The sequence below is a fragment of the Diplotaxodon limnothrissa genome, linkage group LG2 (genome assembly GCF_057381915.1).
Source record: "Diplotaxodon limnothrissa isolate DT_005_m linkage group LG2, D_limnothrissa_male_GT1.1, whole genome shotgun sequence".
Taxonomy (NCBI): domain Eukaryota; kingdom Metazoa; phylum Chordata; class Actinopteri; order Cichliformes; family Cichlidae; genus Diplotaxodon; species Diplotaxodon limnothrissa.
The window spans coordinates 8399320-8426902 of NC_140597.1; the positions used below are offsets into that span (position 1 = coordinate 8399320).

At 40.1% G+C, this 27583-nt stretch overlaps 1 protein-coding gene across 1 annotated transcript in view; it reads right to left on the reverse strand.

Annotated features, from left to right (window-relative positions):
• Positions 1 to 13308: 13308 nt before the first annotated feature.
• Positions 13309 to 27583, reverse strand: part of ankrd50 (ankyrin repeat domain 50) — a 40636-nt gene continuing 26361 nt past the window's right edge. The window contains exons 4-5 of the mRNA XM_085360332.1: positions 15186 to 18730; positions 13309 to 14897 (exon numbers count right to left, since the gene is read on the reverse strand). Of these exons, the coding sequence (XP_085216458.1) occupies positions 15189 to 18730 (3542 nt within the window). The 3' untranslated portion in view covers positions 13309 to 14897; positions 15186 to 15188. The remainder of the gene's footprint in view (positions 14898 to 15185; positions 18731 to 27583) is intronic.

Consider the following 27583-nt stretch of genomic DNA (forward strand, 5'->3'; position numbering starts at 1 on the left):
TGCTTTTTCTGTCACCATCACTTATGCTGATCAGTGTCTGCAGCAAGGCAAACAAGACCGACAAGTGTGCATTTATTACATTTTGTAAATAATGTGATCCTGATTGTGGATTAGAATAGAATCAGCTGAATACCCCGTATTTTACTTAACACATAACACAACACTGTTGCGCTGTGCAGATCTGCTAAACACTGTTTACTTACACAAGTATACTGATGAAAATAGCAACAGCTCTTTTAGTGTAACATGCAATTATACAGAGATTTTGTTGGATATGCTGGTTGTTTACTGCACTGCATGTTTGAAGGCTACAACAAACGGAGGGCTTGGCAAGGCTTTGCAGCAAACCAGTTAAAGATTCGCTTTTTGTAGAAGAATAAAGGTTTATTAGTCTGAAAGCTGCTAGGAAAACACATCAGGGTTGATTTGCATTGTTAAGTGTCAGTCCCTTATTTAATCTAAACGTTGTTGAAAATGTTTTTTAAAATGAGCAATATACCAATCATCCATTTTTTTTTCTCTTTTTTTTCTGTCTATTTCTGGGCCCTGAGAAAATCAATTTGGAAAGAAGACATTTTTTTCCATAAAGAGGAGATATAGATTTGAATATTTAATAACTTATTAAATAACTTTGTGGATGGGACACTTTTTTGAGACAGTGCAAATTTATCTCCTTGTCTTGCGTAATATCTCGAATGCCAAAACTGAATTTAATAAAGTAAATACCGCCAACAGTGTCAGCTTGTAGAGTATATTGAGAAATTATTCCTCAAGCTATTTGGGGAAGCCATGCACAGTATTAATCCTAGGTATTTTTTCTCTCTCAAGAAAAGCTCAGAGGTACTGTTTAATAATTTGGCAAAAGCAGCGAAAGAGATTGTTCCTCTTCTTCTTCTGGACTTAGAGAAAAAACAAGAAGTAATGAGTGAGGAACAGAATTATTTGTGTTACTGATGTGCTTTGCAATTTCAACTATCATGAGTTTACAAGTGGAAACATTTCAGGGCATCTATTTATCGGATTCCCTGGTTTTAGGGCAATGTTTTCTACTATTAATGATACAGAGGTTTGACATCCACCTGACTTGCCTGCTCCAAGACTCTTTTGCTGCACATCATTCCCATAAACAGATAGAAAATGAAGGGCAGGATCTTGCCTGTAGTTTCATTTATATGTTAATCTATCTGTGGACCTTGGTTGGGATTTGAGTGATTCCAGCATAACGTTTGGTAATGTATTCAGCTGGACATATTCTGACAGCAGTGGAAAGCCTATACATCCTTGTAGTGCAGAAGCAATCTATCATTTGTGAGGTTTGGCTGCATGTCCGCCTTCCACTCTCCATAACTGTTCCACTAGCAATAAATTGTTAGTTGAATATTGAATAGTAAGGGAAGCTGAGGTTACCTTGTGTCATAAATCCAAAAGAAAAAGTAAGAGTTTGACTATGTTTAATTCACAACACTTTCTTTCCATTCATTCCCATTGAAAACCATAAGTGCCAACTGTAGGCAGGAACGGAGGAACAATTTTTCATAGCCACTAATGCAAACACATGCCTGTTGAAAGTCATGGAAGTAGTCATATGATGGATGGACGCTATTGTCTGATGGGAAAAATAAAGGCTTTGGATTGAGCTGGTCACTCTTTGAAAAGGTTGCATATTAAAAAAAAAATAAAAAAGAAAGTCTCATCTGGAACACAAGGTAGAATCTGTCTGACGTGTGACATAATTTATGGTGGACACTGTAGCATTATGATTTTAACGTGTTAGGATTTTGCAGTATTGCTGTACATCAAAGGTAATGCTTGATAAACCTACATAACAGTCCTTCTAGGTAACAATCTAGTTGATTAGTGCTGGGAGAAGTATATTTATTGTTATAAATATGAATACTTTGAATGGCTAAATTAATTGAAATATGGTTTTACTTTTTAGTCGCTGAACTCTTTGATGCATTGCATTGATACATACAGTTAGATCCATAACTTTGAGTAAGTTCAGACTTTTATCTTTAAGCCATTAGCCATTTTTATAAATCGAAGCTCAAAATTAACAATGAATTAACAAAAAAGAAAATCGACACATTAGCAGTTAGGCCAGGTGAGGCCTGTTCCCTTGTGATTTCTTGACAAATGAGGCAAACCCAAAGTCTAAAGTAATTTTAAAGTTTTAAATCTGTATTTTGTAGTTTTTCACTGTAATTTTAAATATGAGACACACAGAAGGGTTTATGCAATTAAAGAAGACCATTTTTTTGGCTAAAAAAACAAACTTTAGGGGTGGCCAAATAAACAGTCTGATAAGAATGAATTGAATGGCTAATTCAGCAACACCAAAGTCCTAACGTGCATGATCGCAGAATTATTTTCATGGTTAAGAAAAACAACTTCACAACTTCTAACAAAGTCAGTATCACTTTTTGGGAGATGTATTATTGTCAAAAGCCTAGAGACACATTTTTAAAGGAAATAGAGAAGATTTCCAACAAAGTGCAAACCATTGGCTACACTCAAGTGAAAGGTGAACATGTACTAAAATGATCAGAAGAGAAAAGTACACATTTACACATGACACATCTGTCATCTGGAGACAGTGTTGTGGTGCAGGCAATAGTACCAAATCACTGATGTTTTGTGATTTTGTGACTGCTGCTAGAAGTAGCAGGACAAAATGTACAGTGCTGTACTCTACTTAGATTCAACCAAATGCTGCAAAACTTACTGGACTGCACATCACAGTGCAAATGATCCAAAATATACTGCAAAAGCAACCCAAGAGCTTCCCATGTCAGAGAAATGGGATATTCTTCAATGGCGATGGCAGTCATATGATCTCAATCCAACAGAAGGCTTTTAAGTTATTAAATATAAATCTGAATGTTGAGACCCACAACCAAGAAGCAAGTGAAGGTGACTGCAGTAAAGCCCTAGCAGAGCATCTTGAGGGAGAAAACATAGTATATCATGATGTCCATGGGTTTTAGACTTCGGGCAGTCAATGACTGCAAAGGATTTTTATTCAGGTGTTTAAAATTATGGTAGTTTTTCCAGTTATACCTGAGCCTATAAAAATTAAGCTTTTTTAGTATAATTATCTTACCATCTGATGGAAGTCACTGGCTGACTTAAATTTAATCATCTATAGTAGATGATGAAATTTCACAAGACAAACAGAAATTTTGACATACTTGATAAAAAGTCAGTGACTCTTGAATGCCTTTTTAAAAACTCTTCTAGGAACATTTGCACTAAACTGATCCTTTAGCTGAGATGTTTTACTGGATCATGCATTTCATCACTTTAACATGCATCACATCATCAGCTTTTGGTAAATTGCATATGTTTTAAGGAATACATAAATGGCATATGTGCAGTACAAATGAAAAAGGGAATGGAAAGAATTCTTAGAAATATGGGATTATCATTAGCTTTACTGGAGAAACTCTTAGATCTCTTCCTGTTGCTCTATAAATGAGTCCATCCTGCACTCGCACCAGTTCTTCTTGGTCATTCATCGACAGACTCTCTCTTGGCGAACCGCCATGGTTCCTAATGAGGTCAGACTCCTGCCTGCTCATCTGCCCTGATCTGCAATATGTGTGCCATTATGTGAGGGTGTGTGGGAGAGAAAGCAAGTAGAAAGCCTTTTGTGTGTGTTTTTGTTTTGTGGCAGAGAAACCCTGGGATAAAGAATTTATGTAACTATGTATATCTGACACGGTGTGCTTTCTGTGCCATAGGTAATGACCTTGAATAGGGTTCGTGCTAATGAGGAGAGGGAGAGAGCGGCAGAGAAGTTCAGGGTTGCCAGGTCAGTCCTGATTTGAAATGTCATGCACTGGTTGTGCTGAATAGAAGTTGCTTTCAAGGTCTGGTGTCACACACAAAAGCTTGGCCAGTGATTTGAAGGCGGTAAGTGAATGTCTAAGGGGAAGAACCCTAGCAGCTACCACAACTAAAGCTTGGACTGTAATGCACACACAGGCTGCTGTGAACACCAAGAAGAAGTAGTTTTTATTATATTATGTTCAAGTCTGATTGGAGGAAACAGCTGGTGCTCTTGTAGTGCAGGTATTACAGTAATAATAATAATAATGGATTGGATTTATATAGCGCTTTTCAAGGCACCCAAAGTGCTTTACAATGCCACTATTCATTCACTCTCGCATTCACACACTGGTGGAGGCAAGCTACGGTTGCCACAGCTGCCCTGGGGCAGACTGACATAAGCGAGGCTGCCATATCGTGCCATCGGCCGGGGATCGAACCGGCGACCTTCCGGTTACAGATGCGCTTCTGCAACAAAAATGCAGAGTTTGTGTGTGCATCTTGACAACATGTTGCTATTACTGGATCCTTTTCACCAGGGATGTGTATTGTGTCAGTACTGATACTGCTTATTGATGCAAGACGTACTTTCCTGTAATACTGTAACTGTTGGATGACGTTTTTAATCTCACTGTCACAGTAAACAGCTGGTAACTTGAGCTAGCCACAAAACATTAGGCAAGTTTAGACAGTAGTGTCAGTGCTAAGATAGCCAGTTTAAATATTGCATTAAAGGAGACTTGCAATAATCTTTCTTTTTGTACTTTTTTTTTTTTTTAATCTATGGAGATTTTTGTGAAGAATGTTTAGGCAGTGGACAACAGCTTTGGTACCCAAAGCTTTCTGGTTTCCATTTTGAATCTATTCAAAGTCGCAGTGCTATCGACTAATAAGCCTTTAGACACATACATAAACAATGTGTTTGGAGTGTAAACAAAAATGATGTTTAAAATGCATTGGAAACCAACACTTCTCATATGAACACTGGGTCCATTAAGTCTAATGAACCTTCTTCTTCTTACCTCTATTTTGACCCCTATCAAGTCTGAGGGGAGATTGCATAGGTGGATCATTAGTAACAAAATCCTTGACATTCATTGTTCACTACTTTACTCCAGTATATTTCATCTAAATGCATCCCTAGACATTGAGGTACTCCCATCATAATTTGGGGAAAACGATAAATTGGCTCCCATTACTGTCCCAAGAGAAACAGATCTGGTATAGCTAATCACTGGTGTTACCATTTGGAACCAAAGAACAATAGCCATTCTAGAAACAGATATCCCCACTACGGAGTGACTTCTATTCATTTTATTGCATTATTGCCATGACAGAAATACACCATTGACGTGTTTGTCCCAAAGATGCCAACAAGAAAATCACTTTCCTAATTTTTCATCTTTGTTTTGCTGTGTACACCGCAAAAAACACTATCCATCAAAGTCTTGAGACAGCTGATTAACATCTGCAGCAAAAGTCAAATCAGGTCAAATCTCCCTAGCACTCTTCACAAAACAAATGTGAATCCTGGCAAAAGCGAGAGGGAGCAAACTGATCGTAAAATTGAAGCCATGAGTCCACGGCTGTGCCAGTTTTTTTTCATGTGTTCATGTGCAAAACATTGTTGAGCAGGAACCATTTTTGAAATCATGTGCCATTAGAGTCTTAGCCCATGTTGTCATTTCAATATTTCTCTCCTATACGCTAGTGAAACCCAGAGAATGTCTTTGTTTTACCGTCACCGTTCTCCATCTGTCCCCGGGCCCCGTTACACCCAAGACTTTGATTCAGTCGACAAACGGTGTGTATGTGCAGCAGCAGCAGCAGAGCAGGGTTTTTGTCCTGAGTTGAACTCTGCAGCAGCCGTGGTGAGGGCTGCTGCTGCTGACGGAGGGAAGAAACAGAGAGAGGGAGGGACGGAGGGAAGAGACAGAGGGAGGGAGAGCAAAAGACAGGGGAGGGTAAAAATCTGCCTGAAAGAAAAGAAGAGTGACACAGAAGGCGGACATGACAAATAAGAGAGAGAAGAAAAGTCTACGAGAGCCAAAGACAGAAAAACCAAAAACAGAATAAACAGCACGTGAGTGAGTGACACGAGGGGAGAGAATGAGCCACGAAAAAGAAGAACAATGGAAAAATTGTATGTAGGCACAAAAACAAGACAGGAAAATGAGAAAAAGCAATGGGGCAAAGACAGGAGGAAGAAGAAAATACAGATAGGGACAGGCAAGAGAAAGGGGATGTTGCAAGCAAAGACATGAAAAATCTCAAAGGAGAATGGCCAAGACTAAGAAAGATAAAGCTAAACAAAAGGATGGGGGTAGGGGAAATACAATGGTCTGGGAGAGAATGGCAGAAGAAAATTCAAACCGAAAGCAAGTGAGCAAGGCATCAAAAACAGCTACAAAATAAATATAAAAAATTTAATAAAATGAAGGAAACAGAGCCAAAGAAGAGAGAGAGAGCCAGGTACCCAGAGGGAGAGAAAGAGAGAACCCTTGCCAACTGTGAAATTTCCTCAACTCCTGGCGATAATAGCTCTGCATAATAAGCTGATTTAGCAGCTCAGTACCAATAAAACACCCAGGTGGTGCTCACTTTTCTCAGCTTGACGGACAAATGCTGTGTTTCAAGCAAATCTGCTTCTCATTGTTCTATTCGTGCTATGCTCGTAATGTTCAGCTGCTGTAAAACTGAAGAAAAAGGCGCTTTAGTTTAGGGTCACATGGTGTCAGTGATTTTTGTAGAGTAGATAAAGATTACATTGTCGTGCTGCGTTTATTGGCCTGCGTGCTTGAAATAGGTAGGACACTGCTGGTTAGAATGGACTTTTAACATAAATTTATGTGGTACTTTTTAATGTCAGCAACTCTAAATCTCCTACTTTTATTCCATTAGCATTATCATTTATGGATGCTCATTTTTGTTTTTTCATGTATGGTAATCTTTCTGTATATGAACTGGATAAAACACCTTTTTGAGATTCTTAAAGATTTCACTTCTGTTGTAAGGGGAGGGGACAGCTAGACATGCATACAGTGACATGCTAATGTTTGGCAAGTATAATAGTTTTCCATGTTAGTTTAGCATGCTAGCAAGCTAACATAATTGGGAAACAAACCATAGCTATTAGCTAATGATGGAGTCCGATGAAATGATAGTAATCATTTTTGAGATCAGCATGAACGTGTACTAATTTTCAGTGTTTTCCCATAATTGTTGAGACATTAAATCTATAAATAGTTTTACTTTGTGGTTAGCCTAAATGAGGCAGACAATCACCAGTAACATTAAGACAGCAGTGAACTGATTGGAAAGCACTGATGTATGTGCACAGTATTGTGACACTGCATCTAGTTCATGCTTAATGGAAATAGAAATTTTGACTTACTGGTGGCAGGAGATAAAAAGTTATCAAGACATCAAGTTTTTTCTGAACAATTCGTCCAACAGCTGCAGGCTCAGTAGAGGCTTAGAGTAAAAGTAGAACCGGATCCTGCTTGTAACTGGGAAAAATCCGAGTTTGCTTGGTGACTGCGCTGAATTTATTTGGAGTCAGTGGTTGTAGAGACTACGTGGTTGCACAGAGGTTCAGTGCGCAATGCTCTCAACTTCTGGTGGGAGGCATCATATCTCCAAACAATCACAGTCTGACTGGGAATGACTGCAAATACTTTCAGATATATCGTAAAAGGTCTACAAAGAATTCTCATCTAATTTATAAACTTTATATAAATTTATAAGCAGACAGATTGTTGACACATTCGATCCGAGTCAGTCTGCGCTGATGAGCTCTGTTCTTCTCTTTGCAATAGCGGACTCAAGTCAATTAGTCGCCAAAGGCTTGTACTCTGGTTACATTTTTACAGATACATTTCTATCCTGTAGCATCTACCTCATTATTTGGAGAGAATTTATTTTCTAATGTATGAGGTTCTGGAGTGAATGCAAGTAGTCATCACCATCAGGACTGGACTGGGACAACAAAACAACCCTGGCCAATATCATGCATACATGCATTATGTATATGTTTCATTTTGTTTGATTATTGATATTGAAACAGTTTTTCTTTTTAATCAGGTTGGTACAGTTGTTGTAAGGTTAGTTCTTAGTTGCACTGCACTACAGCGTGTAACAAATTACACTTTAGCTGTTAGGAGTGACCCGTGATCAAAGCAGTCATTTATTTTACTTTAATCATTGACTCTCTCGCTTCCTAATTTTGTCCCTGTTTTTTCTTACCATGGTAATTTCACCTTCCGGTGTCTCTTCCTCGCTCTCTTGTTGGGACTGCGGTCCTTCCTCCTGCGCTTCTCCACGGCTGGCGCTACCAGCAGCCTCCTGTGACTCAGAGGGCTTGTTACTAGTTGTTGCTGATACTGCAGGTGACGGTGCAGCAGCAGTCCCAACAGCTAACATGTCAGTTAATTTGACACATCTGCTGCATTTATTTCTTTTTCTGTCTCAGCTTTGCAGCTTCACCTTTTCACCACTTCTTCCACACTAAACTCTGTTCTACGAGGTGCATGAGTGCACAGCAAACATAGGGGAAGACCTGTTGTGTTAAAGAGATTTGATTGGGCAATAGTAGATGTAATGAAAATGGGCCGTGCACAGCGGCCCTTCTATTGACCCATCAGCCCAAAAGTGTGTCAGCCCACCTGGGAAATGCCCAGTATGCCAGATTAATAGTCCAGCCCTGATTACCATCATCGCATTATAATCAGATTGCATGTAAATATCAACTTGACCCCATTCAAATGCAAACTGGTAGCAGACTGAATCCCATTTTATTGCATCTTGAAATACCAAAGTTGCATTGAAGACAGCAACTGACAGACACAACAAGAAGAGGGTTGCAAAAAGTTTTGTTCATGCTGCAGCCTCCAAACCCTGTTTTCTCTAGTGTAACTAACGTAACAGCAGAAATGTTCATTTCCTAAAGAAATAGGGAAAAAAAGTAAGAGGATCACCAGAGTTGTTAGGGTTCATCAAATGGGTACTATAAACTGTGGAAAATTTGAAACAATTGTAGACAACGAAGATGCATCAGCTCATTGGCACTGCCTTTTATAGAAAATCTTGCTGTTAACATATGTAAAAAAAAAAAATCATATTTCTTGCTGCAATCTTTATAAATATTCCTAAGAAAAACCTATTTACTGTACTTTGTTCTAAAAATCAAATGTGATTCTGCTTAGCACTGCACACTCTGCACTCGGAAAATAAGCCTTTAGTTACTTTGTCTCTTAGAAATGAAATAACAATCTGCAACCTGTTGAACTTGGCAAACTTGGTTTCTCACAGTTTGTCTTTGACTAATGAAACACAGCCACAAGCTAAATGTGGCTGAATACATGTTTAAATCCCTACTTTAGTTTCAACTTTTCCTTTTGATTGTTTAACATTTATACTGTATTCACTATTTACTTTGTAAATTTTTTTGTAGCTCTCATAACGACGCCTTGTTTTACTAAATATTGTTTCATATATTGTTTCACTGTGTCACAGGGTAGATATTTTGGTCTTACAATTCCCAGCTGTTTCTTACAGATTCCACGTTCCCACATATCACCACTGCCTGATGCAAACCTCTTAACTCCAATAGGGATGAATTGTAACATTACATGCCCCGCGTGGCCTGGGAAAGTTCACCGACCTCCTGGGTTTATGAAACCCTCACAAAAGCACCAACTGTTCTCAAAAATGTCTCGTCTTCATGATGTAAACAATGTCATTTTTCCTACTTCCTCAAAAGCTGACATTTTGGAGATACACGGTTTGCATCTGAAAGTGACTATGATGGAAAGAGACCACAGAGCTGTGAAATCGTGAGTTCTCTGCTTAACAGACAGCTGCTTTTGTCTCATACCTGAGTATCTCAGTCTGTGAAGCTATAGTCTTTTTATTATGTAGAGCTTGGGTCCATTTATTGTCCTTGGCTTCAACCATAATGATTAATGATGCTTAGTATGGTGGTGCACTATTGTAAACTCACCCAAGCTCAAAAGACAGGTTCTTTAGGGTTTTTTTGTCCTCACAGCCAGACATTTCAACTTTAGATTGTACCATCAGGTGTGTTACTTATCCTGTTCAGAGTTTAGTGAAAGTGGAACACCTGTGTTCACGCTGGACCAGTGGGTTGAGTTTCAAAGAAGAAAACAGGTTTTCCGGCGAGAGTTGATGAAAGCTTTTCATCCACGATCCTTGATGAGAGACTGTGGGGATTATGTAAACAGGCAACAAAGAGGAATACAGTATGTCAGTAATCTCTCATTCTGCAGCTTTGTTGGCCATGAGTTGGTGCATTGTTGTTGAGCGGAGGCTGCTTTGAAAGCTGCCTGTTTTTAAGCACAGGCTTTTATCTAAAATATGAATTCGACTTTTCGGTTGATACTGCGCTGTGACACATAAAGGAGCACACTTATTTTTTTCAAATAAACCCATTTTGAAATTGTACCTTGTATAAGACGTGCATTCATAAAAAATGCATTTAGTGCTTTGCTGGATCTGAGAGCAGTATACTGTATGCATGTTTTAAATGCCTCAGTTGTGAAAGCTTGATGAATGTATTCGTTGCCCACCTGCTGCTGGACTGTACTGACACAAATCCAAACTGGAATGGTCTTTTTTTTAACTGAAACTCTTCATGAATGAACTGTTGCCAGTAAACAGTATGAAATTCAGCAGGCTTCCTTGTCACAACAGCGTCCGAAACCGGCTTTGCGATTACTGTTTGTTAGCTTTGTGGGAGTATGAGTGAGATATTATACTAACATAGTAGTGCACAGTATGATCATAATGTACGTGCAGGAGGATGATGGGATTTTAGATCCATATCTCTGGCTCAAATACTACTTTCCGGGGTTTAGAGATGTCTGTCTTTCAAACCCACTTGTGGGGTTGTTGGAGCTAAAAATCTTGCAAATTTAAGTGTGCTTCTATGAATTATGGCTGATCACGTGATGTTTGTAGGAAAGAGGAGTGTGAAATGGGCTTACACAGCCTGTTGTTGAGTTTCCATTGCATACATGGCTGCCAGCAACTAGACATTAAAGGATGGGTTCGGATGTGTTTTAGGTGTTTGTAGCACAGTAGTAATATGGCATTTTTATAATATGCAATGTATACAAGTTGAGAATTGGGATAATTTCACCTCTGCAGACTGGCTCTGACCCACAAAGAAGTATTAAGCTTGTTTGAGTTCAAATATTAAATCAAGAAGAATCTGCTTTCCAAAGTTCCAAAGGCTAGTAGTTCCAGTCAATCTAATTTGAACGCCACTGAGATGAATGGCTCTGCATGGCTGCACTCGTGTCATTATAAAACTGGAGGGACATATTTAAATACCCCATTGTAAAATTTCTCCACAAGTCTGCCACTTGGCTGCTTCTTCACCAAATCATTTCTGGCACTCATCCCAAGATGCTGACTATTTATACTTGTACAGATGCCAGTTTCCCAGAACAACAGTTAACATTTGGAGAATAAAACTGGTCTGACATGATGTAGAGTCGTGCTTGAAGTCTGATTTAAATTGTTCAGCTATAGATTTGAACTTACACATTCTGTCCAAGAGTCAACGCAAATTCTTCGATGTGTTTACTCAAGTTAATTGATTAGTAAGAATGACTGTTTGGTGATGTTTACAAATTGTAATTTAGCATGTAATTAGTAATGTAATCCACGAAGCAAAATCTGGCACATACTCATTCATCTCTGCACAAAAAGAGGATTTGTTGAATGCATACAGTATTTTCTTTTCCAACAAAGCTTTGCTCTGGCTAAAGTCTCATAATCGAGAATACATCTGAAAATGCAGCCTTTATTTGTTTTGTCTCACTAAGCTTCGATCAACTGAAAAGGCTTTATCTTGAAAACCCTCTTCAAAGTGTATATTTTTGAAAATTGTATGCAGAAGTTGGAAAATACACAGATTAAAGCTCAACATATGTGATCACAAAGAAACTTGGAAGTAAGACACCAGCCGCACACACACACACACACACACACACACACCTGCCAAAAAGAAATCTTTTCAGTGTTTGCATTCTTGTGAGGATTGCTGATCTCAAGACAAGCTGGGAAATATGTTCCCCACAAGGACACGAGAATTAACAGCATTTTGTGATTCGACAGTCACCTTGAGCCAGCTTAGATCGAAGTACACGCAGGTTTCTGTGAAGCCAAACAAGAAAGCTTGTAGCTAAAGTGCTAAACAGAGATCACATTTACTTAAATGTGAATTCAGCACACACGTGGCTCTCAAAGGCATGCACTAGTTGAAGGCCATTGGGTTTAAAATACCTCTGGAACAAGCCAGCCACAACTGTCTCCATGTTGTGTATATTGTGAGGGAACTTGTTAGCGCTGTATCCAAAACAAGGGCATGGGTGGAGAGCAACCAGATGTGGCCACTGGCAGACGGTTCATGAGGAGATCCTCCAAGCTTGGACAGTGCACACTGCATGACATCAGTACCAGATGGTTCATTCATTAACACCCACCCTCTCAAAACATACAGAGAAGCCTGTGCTGAAGGTCCAAAAGTCTAAATGGCACTTGAACGGCTATTTGGTGCATTTTTTCATGACATTTTGGGTGGTGGCAGTTAAACCTAATTATTCAATAGAACCACTTTGTTCAGATTTAACTCTTTGGTTCAAAGTTAAGTCTTTTTGAAACACAGCTGAATGTTTTCACTGTATACTTTGCATCGATTTGGAATTTGAATAGGAGATAATTCACAATCACAGCCAAAATCCAGTAAAAGCACCCAGTTTCTTTATTGTGAAACTGCGTAAGATTAAATAAAAATGCTATTAAATCAAATCTTTCAGCTACTTCTGTTAGAGCTCTCTTTCAGTTTGCTTTTAACTCAAATGAACAGAGTGAAATGCAGGAGAGGGGGAGGCCGCGATAGCACTTGGCACACTTGTCTGCTCCACTTCAGCGTGATCCATGTGTTGCGATGCCTGCAGTGTCCTGGTTTGGCCCTCTATATCAAATGACCAACAGTGAAGTAGGTATTAACAGCACATGCTGTAGTTTCACAGCTCCAATACAAGAGAGAGAGAGAAAGGGAGAGGAGAAAAAGCTGTCAAAAGAATACAAGTACAAAAATATACGCATGGTGCAGATTTTTCAGGTTTTGGTACATCCCCATAAATCAAATCTCTTTCCTTTGGTGGCTTTTTTATTATCCATCTTGTTTTGGACCATTAACGGCCAACACAATCATTTCTGTCAGCATACTGGCCTCAACTATCTGGCACTGTTACTATAAAAGGATGCGAAATGAAATAAGCAAAAATGTCTGTTTCAGCAGTAAAGCAAATATGTTTATTAAGCACTTTAATATACATCAGAAAATTCCACTTCATAGAATACAGGAATTCTTTTTAAATGAAAGTTGAATGTACATTGGAAGCTATTTACAATCCAATCACTGACAGTCAAATCAAAGATGGCAGACAAAACACAGTCAAGACAAACAAGATAACTGCTTAATAAGACTATACAGTATGTTTTTCCAACACTGTTTCTAAACCCGGTCCTGCTTAGAATCCTTCTACCGTCCCTTCATGGCATACATTTGAGCTACTGTAGTACTGAAGAGCTGAGAGCTTTCACTAGGGCTTATAAGTGTTCGTGCATGCGATAGGCTTCTACTCCTCGATCCCAGTTCTTGGCAATATATCTCACCGTTAACATTATGAAAAGCCTGCAAAAAAATATGACACAGCCTGTAAACACTAACGCAGCTCTATAGAATTCATAAGAAACAGATGTTTCAGTTCCCTCAGTGTCACAGCTGAGCACCTCCTCCCCTCAGTCTCCCACAGGGGTAAGTCGTGTCCAACTGATCCTCAGTGTCTCACAGGGAGGAGGCGGGTTAGAATATACCCATTCAACTTTGGCTTTACAACTTTGCATTACAGACAATGTCACTAACAGCTAGTAGTTGTCTTAATGGCTGAAGCCTTTCTGAGTCTGTGTCATGCCCCTGAAAAATCCAGCCAGGAATTAACTGAAAATGAACCACATGACGATACGGAAACAAAGCTTGGATTTTGTTTCTTGCGATGCAGTAGGTTATACATGTAACTGTGCTGACAAATGTATTTTTAATCACTTGACATTGCTGCTTTTAGCACCAAAATGGATTATTTAAATATTTTTTTAATGCACACAAAACAGGACTCACAACAACAACAACCAAAAAAAAAAAAAAAAAAAATCCCATAGGGACAAAATTATTATTATTTTTGTTTACATTTTCGATGAACCTCCCTCTTTCTTAGATATTTTAATAATGCACAAACTTACATAGCCAACAAATTGGGAGTTCAAAATGACTGCAGGCAACATCTGAAAACACAGCACCATGATAGAATGTAATGCAAAACCAAAAAGTGGCTTTTTTTCCCCCAAAAATAAATACACTTTTATATACTTGTGATGAAAATAGCTATTGACACATCACACACAAAGTAAGTTTAACACGCTGCTCAAAGTTAACACAGATTATTTGGGGTCTCTAGAAAGGCAGACTATCAATGCGCTTACTTCATACCATGGCATCAGTTACTGTTATGTCCTCTGGTTTGTTACATTGTACTCGCAGTACATTGTTGTCAGTGTTTAAAAAGTAGAACAAACATTAATATAAAATAACAGGAAAAAGCATTGGTACGTTTTCTCAAACAGTTACTTAGATAAAACATGGATGGGATACGAGTGACTAGAACAAATGCATGTCTGTCATTTTACTCTTAAAAGTGCATACACTGTTTATTAAATAGCATTACATTAAATTAAGATGATAGTTTGCATGGATACATGGAGAAGGCTGTAACAGATGTAGGCACATTGAAGTATCAGTTCACATAAGCCTTAGGCAGAAAACAATCTTCCCTAGGTAACATTTTGAGGTCTCCCACTGATGAAAAGTTTAAAAAAAAAAGTGTTTTGTTTTTTTTTGTTTTTTTTAAATGCAGATGAAAACAGTTGCTTTGGCACATTCCCTCCGCCGTCTGCATGACGAATGGCATTCAAGACATCTGAAATGGCACAGGAATGATTTGGGTTAATGTTTTGCTTGGGAGGCTTTCTTCACGCAAGTCTGATTAAATAAAACTAATGGTGGTTCTATTCAGTGCATTCCGGTATCATCTATGTGCCCATTTTTTGCTCCTTTATTAGTCCTTAGACAAGCCAAAAGCATGTGTTGTTTGCTATGTGCCCTCACCTTTTCTTGATTTCAACATATAAACACATGGTTGCTGTATTACATTAAAATCACATGCTGGAATATTAAAAAAACAAAACAAAAACAAACTCTCTCTTACCAGCTATAATGGAGTCTCCTTTTTGTAGTTAAACCCATGGTCTGATCCTTCAATCTGCAGTTTCAGGGCTTGTTTAAGGCTTAGCTCCGTTTCCCCTATGGGATAGTTCTCTAGAACATCCTGGTGGCCCCTGTTTTGAACAGTCCGTGGAACTGATACCCTACCCAAGAAAACCTGATTACCCTGTAGATGATAGTTGGGGTTTGTCATTATCCCATTCCTCTTCTTCTCAGAACAGCTTTGCTGCTGTATGAAAAACTGATCCTGGCACTGTCCCCTTTCCTGTTGAACTGAACCACCAATCATGATCTTACAATGAGGATCTTTCACTGCGATGTTAGCTACCGATTTATTAATGGCAATTCTCTTGTCAAACTGGGTCATCTCATACTCCAGAACCTGACCTTGGGTTGAGCCACTGTTCTTGATTTTCTTCTTGTCTCCCAGTGTTGTTTTGCTGTTTGCTGTGCTATTTCCAGTTTTAGTTCCCTTTGTTGATTTAAGACCGGATTTCAGCTGAGACCAGTCAAAGTCACTGGATGGGGATGATGGCTGCTGACTAATGGACTTTGTCGTAGAGGACGGAGATACAATAGACTGTCTGCTCCGGCTGCGGGGCAGTGAGTGCTGCTGAATCTGTTCTGTAAATGTCAGTCCGTGAAAACTGTCAATGGGCACTGTCTGTGCTGTGGCTGTAGATGATGTGGTTCTCAAAGAGGAGTTTTTTGAACTCTTGAGAGAATTATTTGACAGGGAGGATTTCTGTCTATCTACAGTGGAATCAGGAGACTCTGACGGTGAACTGAAGGCATGAACAGGCCCGTTCTGTAGACCTCGTCCAGATGACTGCACATCTCCTGCCCCAGTGCTGCCAGAACTACTTGATTTGATGGTGAGGGACTGCATTTTACCAGTCACTGCCAATGGTGTTTTTTCTTCCATGGTATGCACTGGGGAGGGGTTGCAGCCATTTAGAGTTGTAGCTCCATATTTTTCTAGAAGTTTTATAATCATTGAATGGCCACCTTTTGCTGCTACTCTCATTGCCGTTCTTCCAAACTGATCAGCGTGGTTGGGGTCAGCACCGTTTTCAAGAAGTATTTGTACAACATCGATGTGACCCTCCTGGGCAGCTATGCCTAGTGCCGTTGCTCCCTGATTGCATGTGTGATCTACATGTGTGCCATTCTCTATCAAAAACTGCACGACTTTTGTATGGCCTTGCCATGCAGCAGACTGGAGGGCAGATCTTTTTTCATTGTCACAGGCATTCACATCAGCATGGTAGTTAATCAGCAGCCTCACCATTTCAATATGCCCTTGCCAGCAGGATACATGCAGGGCCGTTCTGCCCTCAGTGTCACAAGCTTCCACATTTGCGCCATTTTCAAGGAAATATTCTGTCATGGCCAGCTGATTTTCAAGTGCTAGTATGTAAAGCGTCGGGCGTCCGTCTGCATCTTTGTAATCGATATCAGCACCGTGGCTCAGCAGCAGTTCAACAATCTCCCTGTGACCTTCTAATGCAGCTACCCTGAGAGCATTCCTCCCATCATATCCCCTCTGGTCACTGCATGACTTGTGTTCCAGAAGAATTTGCACACAGTCATAATGTCCCTCTTGTGCAGCTAATATCAGCGGTATTCGACCATCATTATCTACCTCTGTGCAACGAGCACCTTGTTCAATAAGGGCATCGCAAACTTGCCGGTGGCCCTCAAATGAAGCCATGTGAAGCGGGGTCCAGCCTGCATCATCCCTGTGATTCTCATCAAGACCTCTGTCCAGCAGAGTTCTGACCACCTCCACATTACCCTGAGCAGATGCAATGCTCAGCACAGTCCTTCCCTCACTGTCAATACTATCAACAGCAGCCCCCCAAAAAAGTAGTGTGTTGACTACAGATGCATGGCCCATTGATGCAGCAGCCAGAAGAGGGGTGCGGCCATTGTTGTCTGTATGATCCACATCAGCCCCGCCTTCTAAAAGCAAGTCAACTACATCTACATGTCCTTCATAGCCAGCCACGAGGAGAGGAGTCATGCAGTCTTTGTCACAGTGGTCGACCTCTGCACCCCTGTCGATCAAAAGGCTCACAACAGATGCATGGCCTTTACTTGCAGGAACACAGAGAGCAGCGACTGAAAGGGCAGTCCTTCCATCAACGTCTTCATGATTAACTTCGGCTCCATGGTCCAACAGGTGCTCAACAATTTCTCTGTGTCCCATATAGGCTGCAGCAATAAGAGCTGTTCTTCCTTCATTGTCTGCTTTGTTGACCTCAGCGCCATGTTGAAGAAGGTTCAACACAATGTCTTCATGACCTCCCCAAGCAGCAGCTCTTAAAGCAGTTCTGCCATCGGCATCAGCACAGTCCACTTTGGCACCAGCATAAAGCAGAGCAGACACAACTTCTGAATGTCCACCCCATGCTGCTGAACGGAGAGCAGTCCACCCATCGTGATCTGTATGGTTTATGTTGGCCTCACAGCCAATAAGGCAGTTGACCACTTTAGTATGGCCCTGCCTTGCAGCAAGGGTAAGTGCCGTCTGTCCATTGTTATCTTCTAGCTCCATGTTTGCCCCTCTAGATATAAGCAAGTTGACAACATCAAGGTTTCCGCTGTATGCAGCATTACTCAGCAGAGTTTTTCCACCGGAGTCACACTGGTTTACAGATGCCCCATTGTCAAGTAGTGTCCTTATCGAATCCTCTCTTTCTAGGGCCTGTTGTACAATACATGAAGCATGATCATCCTCATTGTTTACGTGTGCACCAGCTTTGACCAGTAGCTGCAGAACCTCCTGTTCCTTTGGTATGGAGGTGCTCAAAGAGTCTTTAGCAGGAGTTCCATTCCAAACCATCCAAAGAGCCAGATTAAATGCTTCAATCTGTAGATTGGAGTTCACAAGATGCAATGCAAATTCCTGCACCTCAAGCGGCTTGAGCTGCTTTGCCCGGCAAGTATAACTCATTGCCAACATCCTATGTCCCTCTGCTGCATTGCACAAGTACTTTTGGGTGCAGTGCTTAACATCTAGTAGCCACTCTGCAAAACTGTAGTGAAAGAGGATTTTAGTGCTCCCAAGGCCATCGACCAATAATTTGGAGAGAATGTCCATCTTTTTCTGAAACTCTTCCATGGTCAGTGTCATGTTTTTGGTCCAGACTGCATGGTACAGTTCTTTGACTGTGAGTGGCCTACAAGTTGCAAGGATTACATTAAGAATTGGTTGTACTTTGGCAAACTGTTTTCTGACAAACAGTCTCTGGCAGAGCCACAGGTAGAGGCCATTAAGAGTGCCCGGGATGTCGCGGATCTCACGAAGCATGATAAAGTTTTCCACCACACCATCCAGGACACGTTCCAGGTAAAGGAAACAACCACTGCTCTTGATGTGAAGTTGGTTAAGCATCTCAGCTGTCTCCTTGGTTAGATGCTGCCTCAGGGCCTCCTCCTGATCCAGCCTGTGAAGGATGTACTGTTGCACGTCCTTGACGATGTAGGCCTTACGCAGATCATCAAGGCTGATTTTGCGGAATCCTGAAACAGAAGGGAAGGACATAAGATGAGACTGATGGCAAATTGAGCTAATAACTTACTCAGTATATTAAAAGATCCAAAAGATTAATTCAAGAATGACCTTTGCTGCATTATTTGCTAATGATGAGTAGAGTTATTCTCCCCACACTGGTCATGTCTGACCTTGAGATCCTGCCCTGTACTTAGTCACTGATCATGTACCTTTGGATAATTAGGTTAAGTCAATCTTATTTCCCAAGGTTCTTAAGATAATTAATAGTAAAGCCAGGTTGTTAAAGAAAATCCTTTCAGAGGAATTGAGAGCATAACCCCTCTAACTGCTGGAAACGGAGACAATCAGTGAGTGTCCACTCTCAGCTTAGCCCATGAAATACCAACAAAAACAAAATCATGTCAATTAGTGGCTTTAGTGTATTGGCTAAAACAGCTATTTCAGCTTAGATAGAGAGTGCCAGCATTAGGGAAAAATGTATAATAATTTAAGTATAAACATGGCTGAAACAATGAATACAGCGTAATAATAATAATAATAAAAAAAACAAGCTAGAAAACCTTGAAGTAACAATGCAGATAACCATTTAAGAAACAAATCTCACATCCTGAGAGAAAACAATTTATTTCAACACTGGAATCCACTACATTGGTGATTCAGCCCATTCATTAATTGCAGAGACTAATCAGCTAAAGCATATCTGCTGTAAAATGGAAGAGAGCAAGGGACACGTTATTTGCATGACTGTAACACATCAATGGTCTGTAAAACATTTCTCCAATGCCTTACTTATCATGCAACATGCTCCCACATTGACCTTTAGAAATCCTACTGGGGGGAAAAATAATCACAATCACTTAATGAATGATCTTTAATGGGAAATCCTCTCTGAGATGTGGAAAAATGGCTCCATAATGGCCTCTGCTAATGGGCATAAAGTGAACTTTCCTTCATGCTTAAACAATCTGTTCATGGTCTGTGTAGTCTGCAGCCTTGAGGGCAGTAGGAGCATTTTTGCATACTTTTATTTACAGTTCCCATGCTTCTCAGGGTTACTAGGACAGGAAAGAAAGTCACCAGGGTCTGTCTCAGTGTTGTTGACATACTGTTTTTTCCCCAACATCTAACAAGCCTCCTACTATGGGAACAACTATCTGGCACTTTCGCTCCCTAAACTGATGTGCTTCTTTGCCAGCCTGAGCATCAATTCATTAAAATAAAGATATTTTATCTTCAGATAAAACAGCTTAAAAGAAGAGAGCATTTAGAAAGGTTTACTAACAAGTTCAAAACTTTTATTCTCCATAGTGAAATGTGATTGCTTTGGTTATATAACATCTCTCCTCAGTATGAATCAGATTCTGTCACCAGGCCTGGAGCAGTCCTCTCTTCATCCGACTGCTATTGTGTGGGTAGAAAAGACAGTGAAATCTTATTCCACATAGGCCCAACGGTAACCACACACTTCCAGGCCAAATAGCAAACCTAATGACTTTAACAAGAATTCCCAAGCAGGCACTGATAGTTTGAACAGATCCTGGTAAACAGAAGGAGCAACAGGTTCCCTTTATCGCTGGCTTCTGTGTTGGTTTAAGATAAGCAGGTTCCTTCAAACAGTATCTCACAATAATTCCCTTTTACTCTGTCCTTGAGGCCCTTCGTCACATTTCAGCCTGTGAAAAACTGGTTACTTGGTGAAATTAAAACACTCACACTTCGGATAATGGTTACACTTTATTGTAAGGTCTTTACTGTACAACCTAAAGCCCACTGAGAAGAGTGTTTTAATCAGTACTGTATAAATAAAACTGAATGAAAGAATTTAATCTGTGATACAAGACAAATATTTACTTTGTATTTACTTTTTAAAAGGCACTACTTAAGTGTCATGAAACATCTTATGACTGAGATGCTAAGGAGTGAACAGTTACTGGGATTAAGACAGGACAGGATGAAATAGGATTCATGTAAGATTTCACCCAGAGATCTATTATACAAAAAAAATCACGTTCCATTGTTCTTTACATTTGTCTGTATCGTTTTATTTCTTTAGTGATGTGGTGGCCTGTGGTAGATCTAAATGAAAAAGAGGAGACTAAGAATGCTTCTTAACTACAACAACAAAAAAAAAAATATATACATCTAAGAGACTCAACAGCCAATCACACACTCCCCACATCTGTCTGCATACAGCATTATGTAGTATTAAGTCTACAATCTGGGACAGAATGAAAACCTGAGTAAGGAAAAAACCAAACTCCCATATAAAAAAATAATAAATATTATGAAAATATTAAATATGAACATGTAAACACAGGTTTATGTATGGGGCGGTTATGGGAATTCTTTACACTTTAACAAGCTTTAAAGTAATATTCCCCATCATTACAGCCACTGAAAGGCCCTAACCCACTTCTAGTATGCCACTGTTTTCAGTAACTGTGCACATTTTCCACACTCCCTTCAGCCTCTTCTCTCCAGCTCCATGACCTCCCGTATCAACTCCCACTACTTCAGTCCTGGAGGAGTCACTGACATTACAAGAGCCAAATTCATGGCAAGCATGTGATGTAGCCATGTAAAAATCACTTCTGTTTCTGAGTACTTAGAGCAGTTGTGATGTCTTTATTTCATTCTTTGTTTACAAACCTTGGCTAAGTACTCATTTAAAAAGGCCTTTGTTATCATGACTCTGGGGTTACTTCAGGGTTTATATCAAAAAGATACAGACTTGACTGAAGGCACCACACGATCCTAATTCGCATTCCTGGTCTCTCTGTGTGCTCACAACTCCCCTGGCTGAAACTTCAAGCAGTAAAGATCAAATTTCAGCCCATCATGTTATCATCAGAGGATCTCTCACTCATCCTTATATCTCATTTTGTCTAGCCTCTTGTTTCATGTCAGGTGTCCAGTGTGTGGGGGGTTTGTTTTCTTTTTCCCTCAGCTTGAAAGCTAATCTAACTGGTGTACATGCTTCCTTTCTCTTCTACTGTTCTGCTTTGCAGGCCAGTGCACAATCACAAGTGCTCCACTTGACACAAGCACACAGTTTCAAATTTACATTTACAGTCTCTCTCGCTAACGACAGAGAGCTTATGTCTTGCGACTTTCTGATGCTCGGATGTCAGTGATGGGTCCTCCTACTTCTTCTGGACCAAATCCTTCTTTGGGCATTCTGGGTTTGCTCCAGCTGGAACAGGAAACCCACTAGCTTGGAAGGGGGAAAGAGGCCATGAAAGGGAAAAATAAGACAAAAAATGCTTCATGCTTTAAGAGACCTCAAAATGCATTTGTTTTTTTATATCCATCAATATATCTCTATATCTATAGATAGATAATAGATATAGAGATATATCTCTATCTATAGATAGATAGAGATATATCTATTATCTATCTATCTATCTATCTATCTATCTATCTCTCTCCTCCCCGTGATGATTTCTTCTATTCACAGTGGGACTAAGAAAAACATTCAGTATGCATTACAGCCCAATTCTGGAGATGCTGCTCTATCATGAATATTTTCTCTGGGGAACAGAAGAAAAATGCTTCTGTGCCGTAGTTTATGATAAACCGTTTCTTCTACATTCCACGGTCGCTGACACACCAATTATGAAGATACAGTGAATAGGAAAGCTGGAGGAGGGAAGAGATCGAAATTTGACTGCAGCCACCATGAAATAAAGCACTTGCTCAGATAAGACAAAAAAACCTACAACAAGAAATAAAACAATAGACCTACTTAAGTGCCTTTGCTCACCAAAATTACATCTCCCTTCAGTCACATACTGAAAGATAGCCTACAGCTTCTACTTAAGTCATCAGCAGACATCACTTCAACTGTGAAGTCATGGCAATATTATTGCCCTACTCCTGCCGATAAAGCAATAAAACAACCGCAGGGGGAATGTCATCCAACCTGCATTTGATGACTGCGGTGTAACAGGAACTACTATTAAGTACTACACAAGAATGCATGAACTCTCATTGGCTACAAATACCCAGACGCCTTCCAAGAACCATTTTCTTTCTTTCCAAAACCCAGCAGTCATGAAGGCCTAGATTTTGCACCATTTTAAGTAGGTTACACAAACTGTAGCTGAGCATTGTGTGTGTGTGTTCACTGTGTGTGTGTGTGTGTGTGTGTGTGTGTGTGTGTGTGTGTGTGTGTGTGTGTGTGTGTGTGTGTGTGTGTCTCTGTGGATGGTTCAGACCCAGAACAAAAGCGACTGCTAAACAAGCAACAAATGACACATTCATCAGGGTGAGGGATGCAGCTCCTGAGTGCAGGCCTCTGAGCCAGCTGCTGCTCGTTACAGAGCTGGATACCAGCCACAAGAGACAGGGTCTCGCGTACAAAAGAGTGACTGTTTGCTTTCTAGATTAATTTTTCAAATGACGAATGAGCCAGCGTGTGTGCGTGCATGTCTGTCAAAAAAACTTGAGGTCTAAGCTCATCAACTGGGACTGTGGAACGGCAGCTTCTCAGATTCAGCACGATCTTTCGCGAGACCCCATCTTAAGTCACTGGATCCATAAAGAAAACAGAAATCTAAGCCTCACTGCCCTCTCCTCAGGCTCTCCAGTAAACCCGCGCTCAACCAAACGTCTGTTCAACAGCTGCAGCGTTCCCAGCTCCAAAAAACACGAGAGAGCCAACCTCCTAAACACAAGTATGTGGAAGAGAGTGAGCTCCAATGGTCTGCAAACTCGAGTCCTATGCAAGTGTGCTACTCTTCAATCTTTGAAAAATACTGCTGAATTCTTTGTTTGATTGTTTACAGACTCCAATTTGGAGTTTAACAGTCAAAAGGCAACAACTCTTTCTGTTTTATTTTGGATAAATGTGGCTTATTCACAAGTGAGAACAGACTGAGGAGCTGAGATCTGAGAGGTTTCGGCTCAAATCTGGAGCTGATTTAACAGCGCAAAGATGCAAACAGTTGCCATGCTACGCGACCACCAGGCGAGACGCAGAAATGATTACACTTAACAATTAATTTAGGTTTGCTTGAGGCGAGGCACATGAAAACACTCCCGCCCGAACATGCCTCTGCTGACTTTCAAACGGGATGTGAAAGAGTTCCAGTCAAACCTGTTGTAGGGCAGCTGAAGAGGGCTGATGTGTTGGGGGTTGGGTTAACAGGAACATATTCACAACAAGGCCACCTGTGCAAAGAATACTACATCAATCATATAAAAATCTATGCAAAACACAGTAGAAATACTAGGTTTTTTTCCACTAACCCACAAAGAGCTTAGTTATTATTTTGAATGGCAGAAGCTCATTAAGATGGTGACAAGAGGCTGACTCAAAGCAGAGCACCTGTCTACCCCATATGAGATATCTACTCTAAGAGACTTGTCACTGCTATTACAGCTAGCTTCTTGCAGCTGCACAGATGGCTGCAAATTTCATTCATGCCAAAGATTCTAACAGAAACCCCAAACAACAGACATAAATCATAAAAAGTAGCATGACATTTGTTCCAAGTGCACATTTATCCATTACTCCATTAAACGTTCAGACTGTCACAGTGTCCACTGTGAGTCAAATGCTAGTGTTTTCGAGTTTTAGGGAATAGGGTGATGATCGGAGCACATCAGACAATATGAGCGAGGTGTAAACTAACTGTGGGAATTCTTTACTAGTTTTGGATGTCATACAATTCTCTCAAATATTTAAAAATTTTAAAATAAGTTGCCAAGTATACATTGGCGGTTATGAATATACCTTGGCCCCCAACCTAAATAAGGGCTGTTTGGAAGTGGATATGGAATTCCCATGGAATCTGTTCCAGACTAACTGTCACTGAATCATCAAATAGAACTGATTCTTTCTGAAGATGCAACGTTGTAGCTTTGCAATAATGGTAAGCTTCTGCAACTGACCTTCTGACCATGTTTTTGTTCATCATTACACGGGTTGACCTATGAGTAACCTCATTTGGCTCTACCGCCACATGTTTCCATTCACCTGCATAAAAACTGCTCAGACTAGCTTGACAGCAATCAAGTCAAATAATCCATTATCTAAGATCAACAAGTGTTGCCAGGTAGGCCTGGAAGCATTTTGGGAAGACTTCGCATGTACAGATTACAGATTCAGCATGAGGAAAGCTTTGACGGCTTGCTGCGGAATCAGGCACTTGCAAAGTCATTCTTGGCACACAAGTGAAGAGACAGTGTGGTATATTTAAAAGATAAAATATGTCTTTAGTTGCAGCAACACACTGAAAACCATCCCAGGAATTCTTGAAGGGTATTTTAATTAAGGCTTAATGTAAAAACCCTTCAATTAAATCAAAAACCAACAAGTCTTGCTCTGTGCCACCAAAAGAAATGTGAAAAAATGAAATAAAATCACAGGTTCATTAAAATCTGGCAGAGGCATGCCACATACCAAAGGGCATCACCTCAGGTAGGAAGAGGCCAGCCAGTTTTGTTCGCCGTGCTCACAGTCATGTGACTGCACTGCAGCACCCAAGGTGTTATAGATACAGACATGGTAGACCTGTAATTTGCCCGGCTGACAGACGGCATGGTGGTAAAATTACAGTATTCAACAGGGATTATGGTCTCCAGCTCATCCAAAGTGAGGCTCAACATGCAGCCTCACAGACGACAACTTATACATGAATACGGACATAAATCAGTTTGTCCGTGTAAGCCAACTAAAGAAGAAGAAGAAAAAAAAAAAAGAGGGGTAAGCTTATTAATAGCATCTTGCTTGCTTTTGTTAGCCATGGTGACAGAGAATCTATAACGAAAACTAAAAAGAGAACAGAGTGAACTTTGTGTTTTAATAGTAGGAGGCATTTGCTGAACGTGATTTTGGTTTAGTGTTGAGCAATTTAGTCTCTGGTGAAGGCCGCAGCATGACCAAAATATGTTGGAATCAATTATTAAATTCTTTTGACTATTAACTGTGGAAGTGCTTCTTCTTTCACTGCTGAAAAGTCTTGGCATTGTTAAGCTCCAAATTCATCTGTTGTTTGTGCAACCATATATCCAGTTGTCCAAACTGTGCCACAAAATGGCATTTTACTGTGGAGTCAGTAAGCAAAGCCGTTTTTGCCTCTCTTCGGGGAGCATTCCACAGCAGAAAAGAAATAAACTGTCCTCGCTGCTTTATGACTGTGTTTGTCTTGTCAGTTGGCCAGTAAGATCTTGCGGTCCCTCCAGAGAGGTCTTACATTTGACCAAAAAGAAACCTTACCAAAAAAAACACATCTAGTGCGATGTTAAGAGTTTTGCTGACCTTTCTGTGAAGGGATTCAACCATAGGCCTCCAGACAAAGGGCTTCTTGAAGAAGTGCATGCACTTTAAAACAGAGCTGCTCTTTTCTTTTGTGGTCACTAGTGGTAAATTAGTTCAGCTTCTTGGCATGTTGGGTTAAGAAAGCTCCATTCATGGTGGACAGAACGAAGGTGGAAGATGTGGTTCAAGCCCTTGCTAGGGTGGTCTACCCTCACCCGAAAAAGACACAAATACAGGAAACAGAAACACAGTCCCACCCCAGAGTAGCACAATTTCCTGAAAGTGTAGCTTTTACTACACAATAGCTGTGAAATCTAATGACTTATCTATATGCAAGCAGTCCTGCAAATTACTCTTGGTTTTTTTAAAACAAAAATCCTCACGAGCATGAGCAAATGTGTCACGTTGGGAAGGAAATGAGTAAACCCACCATCAAAATGTCTCAAAGGATGAGTGTCTTTTTAAAGCAGCCACACACTCCTGTAACATTCCTAAGACTAAGCTGGGGTATAACCGTATTAATTAAAGCTGTGATTCATAACCAAGACAAGCTTTTATGTGAGGTTTTGTGGTGGCTACTTTCCAAGTTTTGACTGGTAGGCCCCCCTTAACGCTGGCAACGTTGCTCCTTTTCACCCACTTGAAGAAGTAAAATCGGGAAAGGAGTTAAAATAATTATGTATTTTATTACAGTGGAAATCAATCTAATTGAAGTTGCTGTAACACTCCTGAGCAGGAATGTGCTTGTTTAAGGGGAGTCATTATGTTTCACAGCTTCAGGAGCACACTGATACTATATTATTATAACTACTGGCACTCCATGCCTTCTCCATCCTTCCTCATCCCTCGCTCATGTTGGCTTTTCACTCAAAATCCTAAATACAGCTTGCACGAGGTTTTGTTTTGCGTTTCCTTTAAAACAGGCTCTATCACAGTTACCTTCCTCCTTCTGTACTCGAGGATTATTCAGAAGATGCTTGCAGACAGAAGAAAAGATTTCGGTAGCAATTCTCTCCTCACTCTGATTATCTCAGATCTTAAAAACACATGCCTTGAGCTCTCCATAAGGTTGGCTGTTAGCCGGTAATACTTGAATTAAATAAAAAAAATAAGCTAAAATATGGACATTAGGTAGGAGTTATGATTTTTGAGTGCAGAAGCTTCAGCAGTAATCATCAGCAAATGAAATATTCAGCGTACAGCTCGAACATTGCACAGCCCTTTCTGGATGCTAATTGGTGGAGAGGTTTGCCTCACTGTTCCAGTGGGAGTCTTGCAGGACAGCAAGACTTCCATCCACAAGTACTGCCCATATATGTTTGTGCCAAGGTTGGCAAAAGAAAGGTAAACAGAGTGAATTTAAGTGACAGTATACAGGACCCAGATACACATGTATCTGAGACGCTGTGGCCTGTTAATCTTAAAAATTTTTGTTTGGTTCTTAACCAAAAATGTTTTATCTAAATTTTTTTAAAGTTATTAGCAAAAAGTTAATGATGCAGTTCATTTCTGATAAATTATAAAACATAATTTTAAGCACTTTGTACCTAGAGAACAAACCAAGACTTTAGATTATCAGACTGAGGCAAAGTGTCTG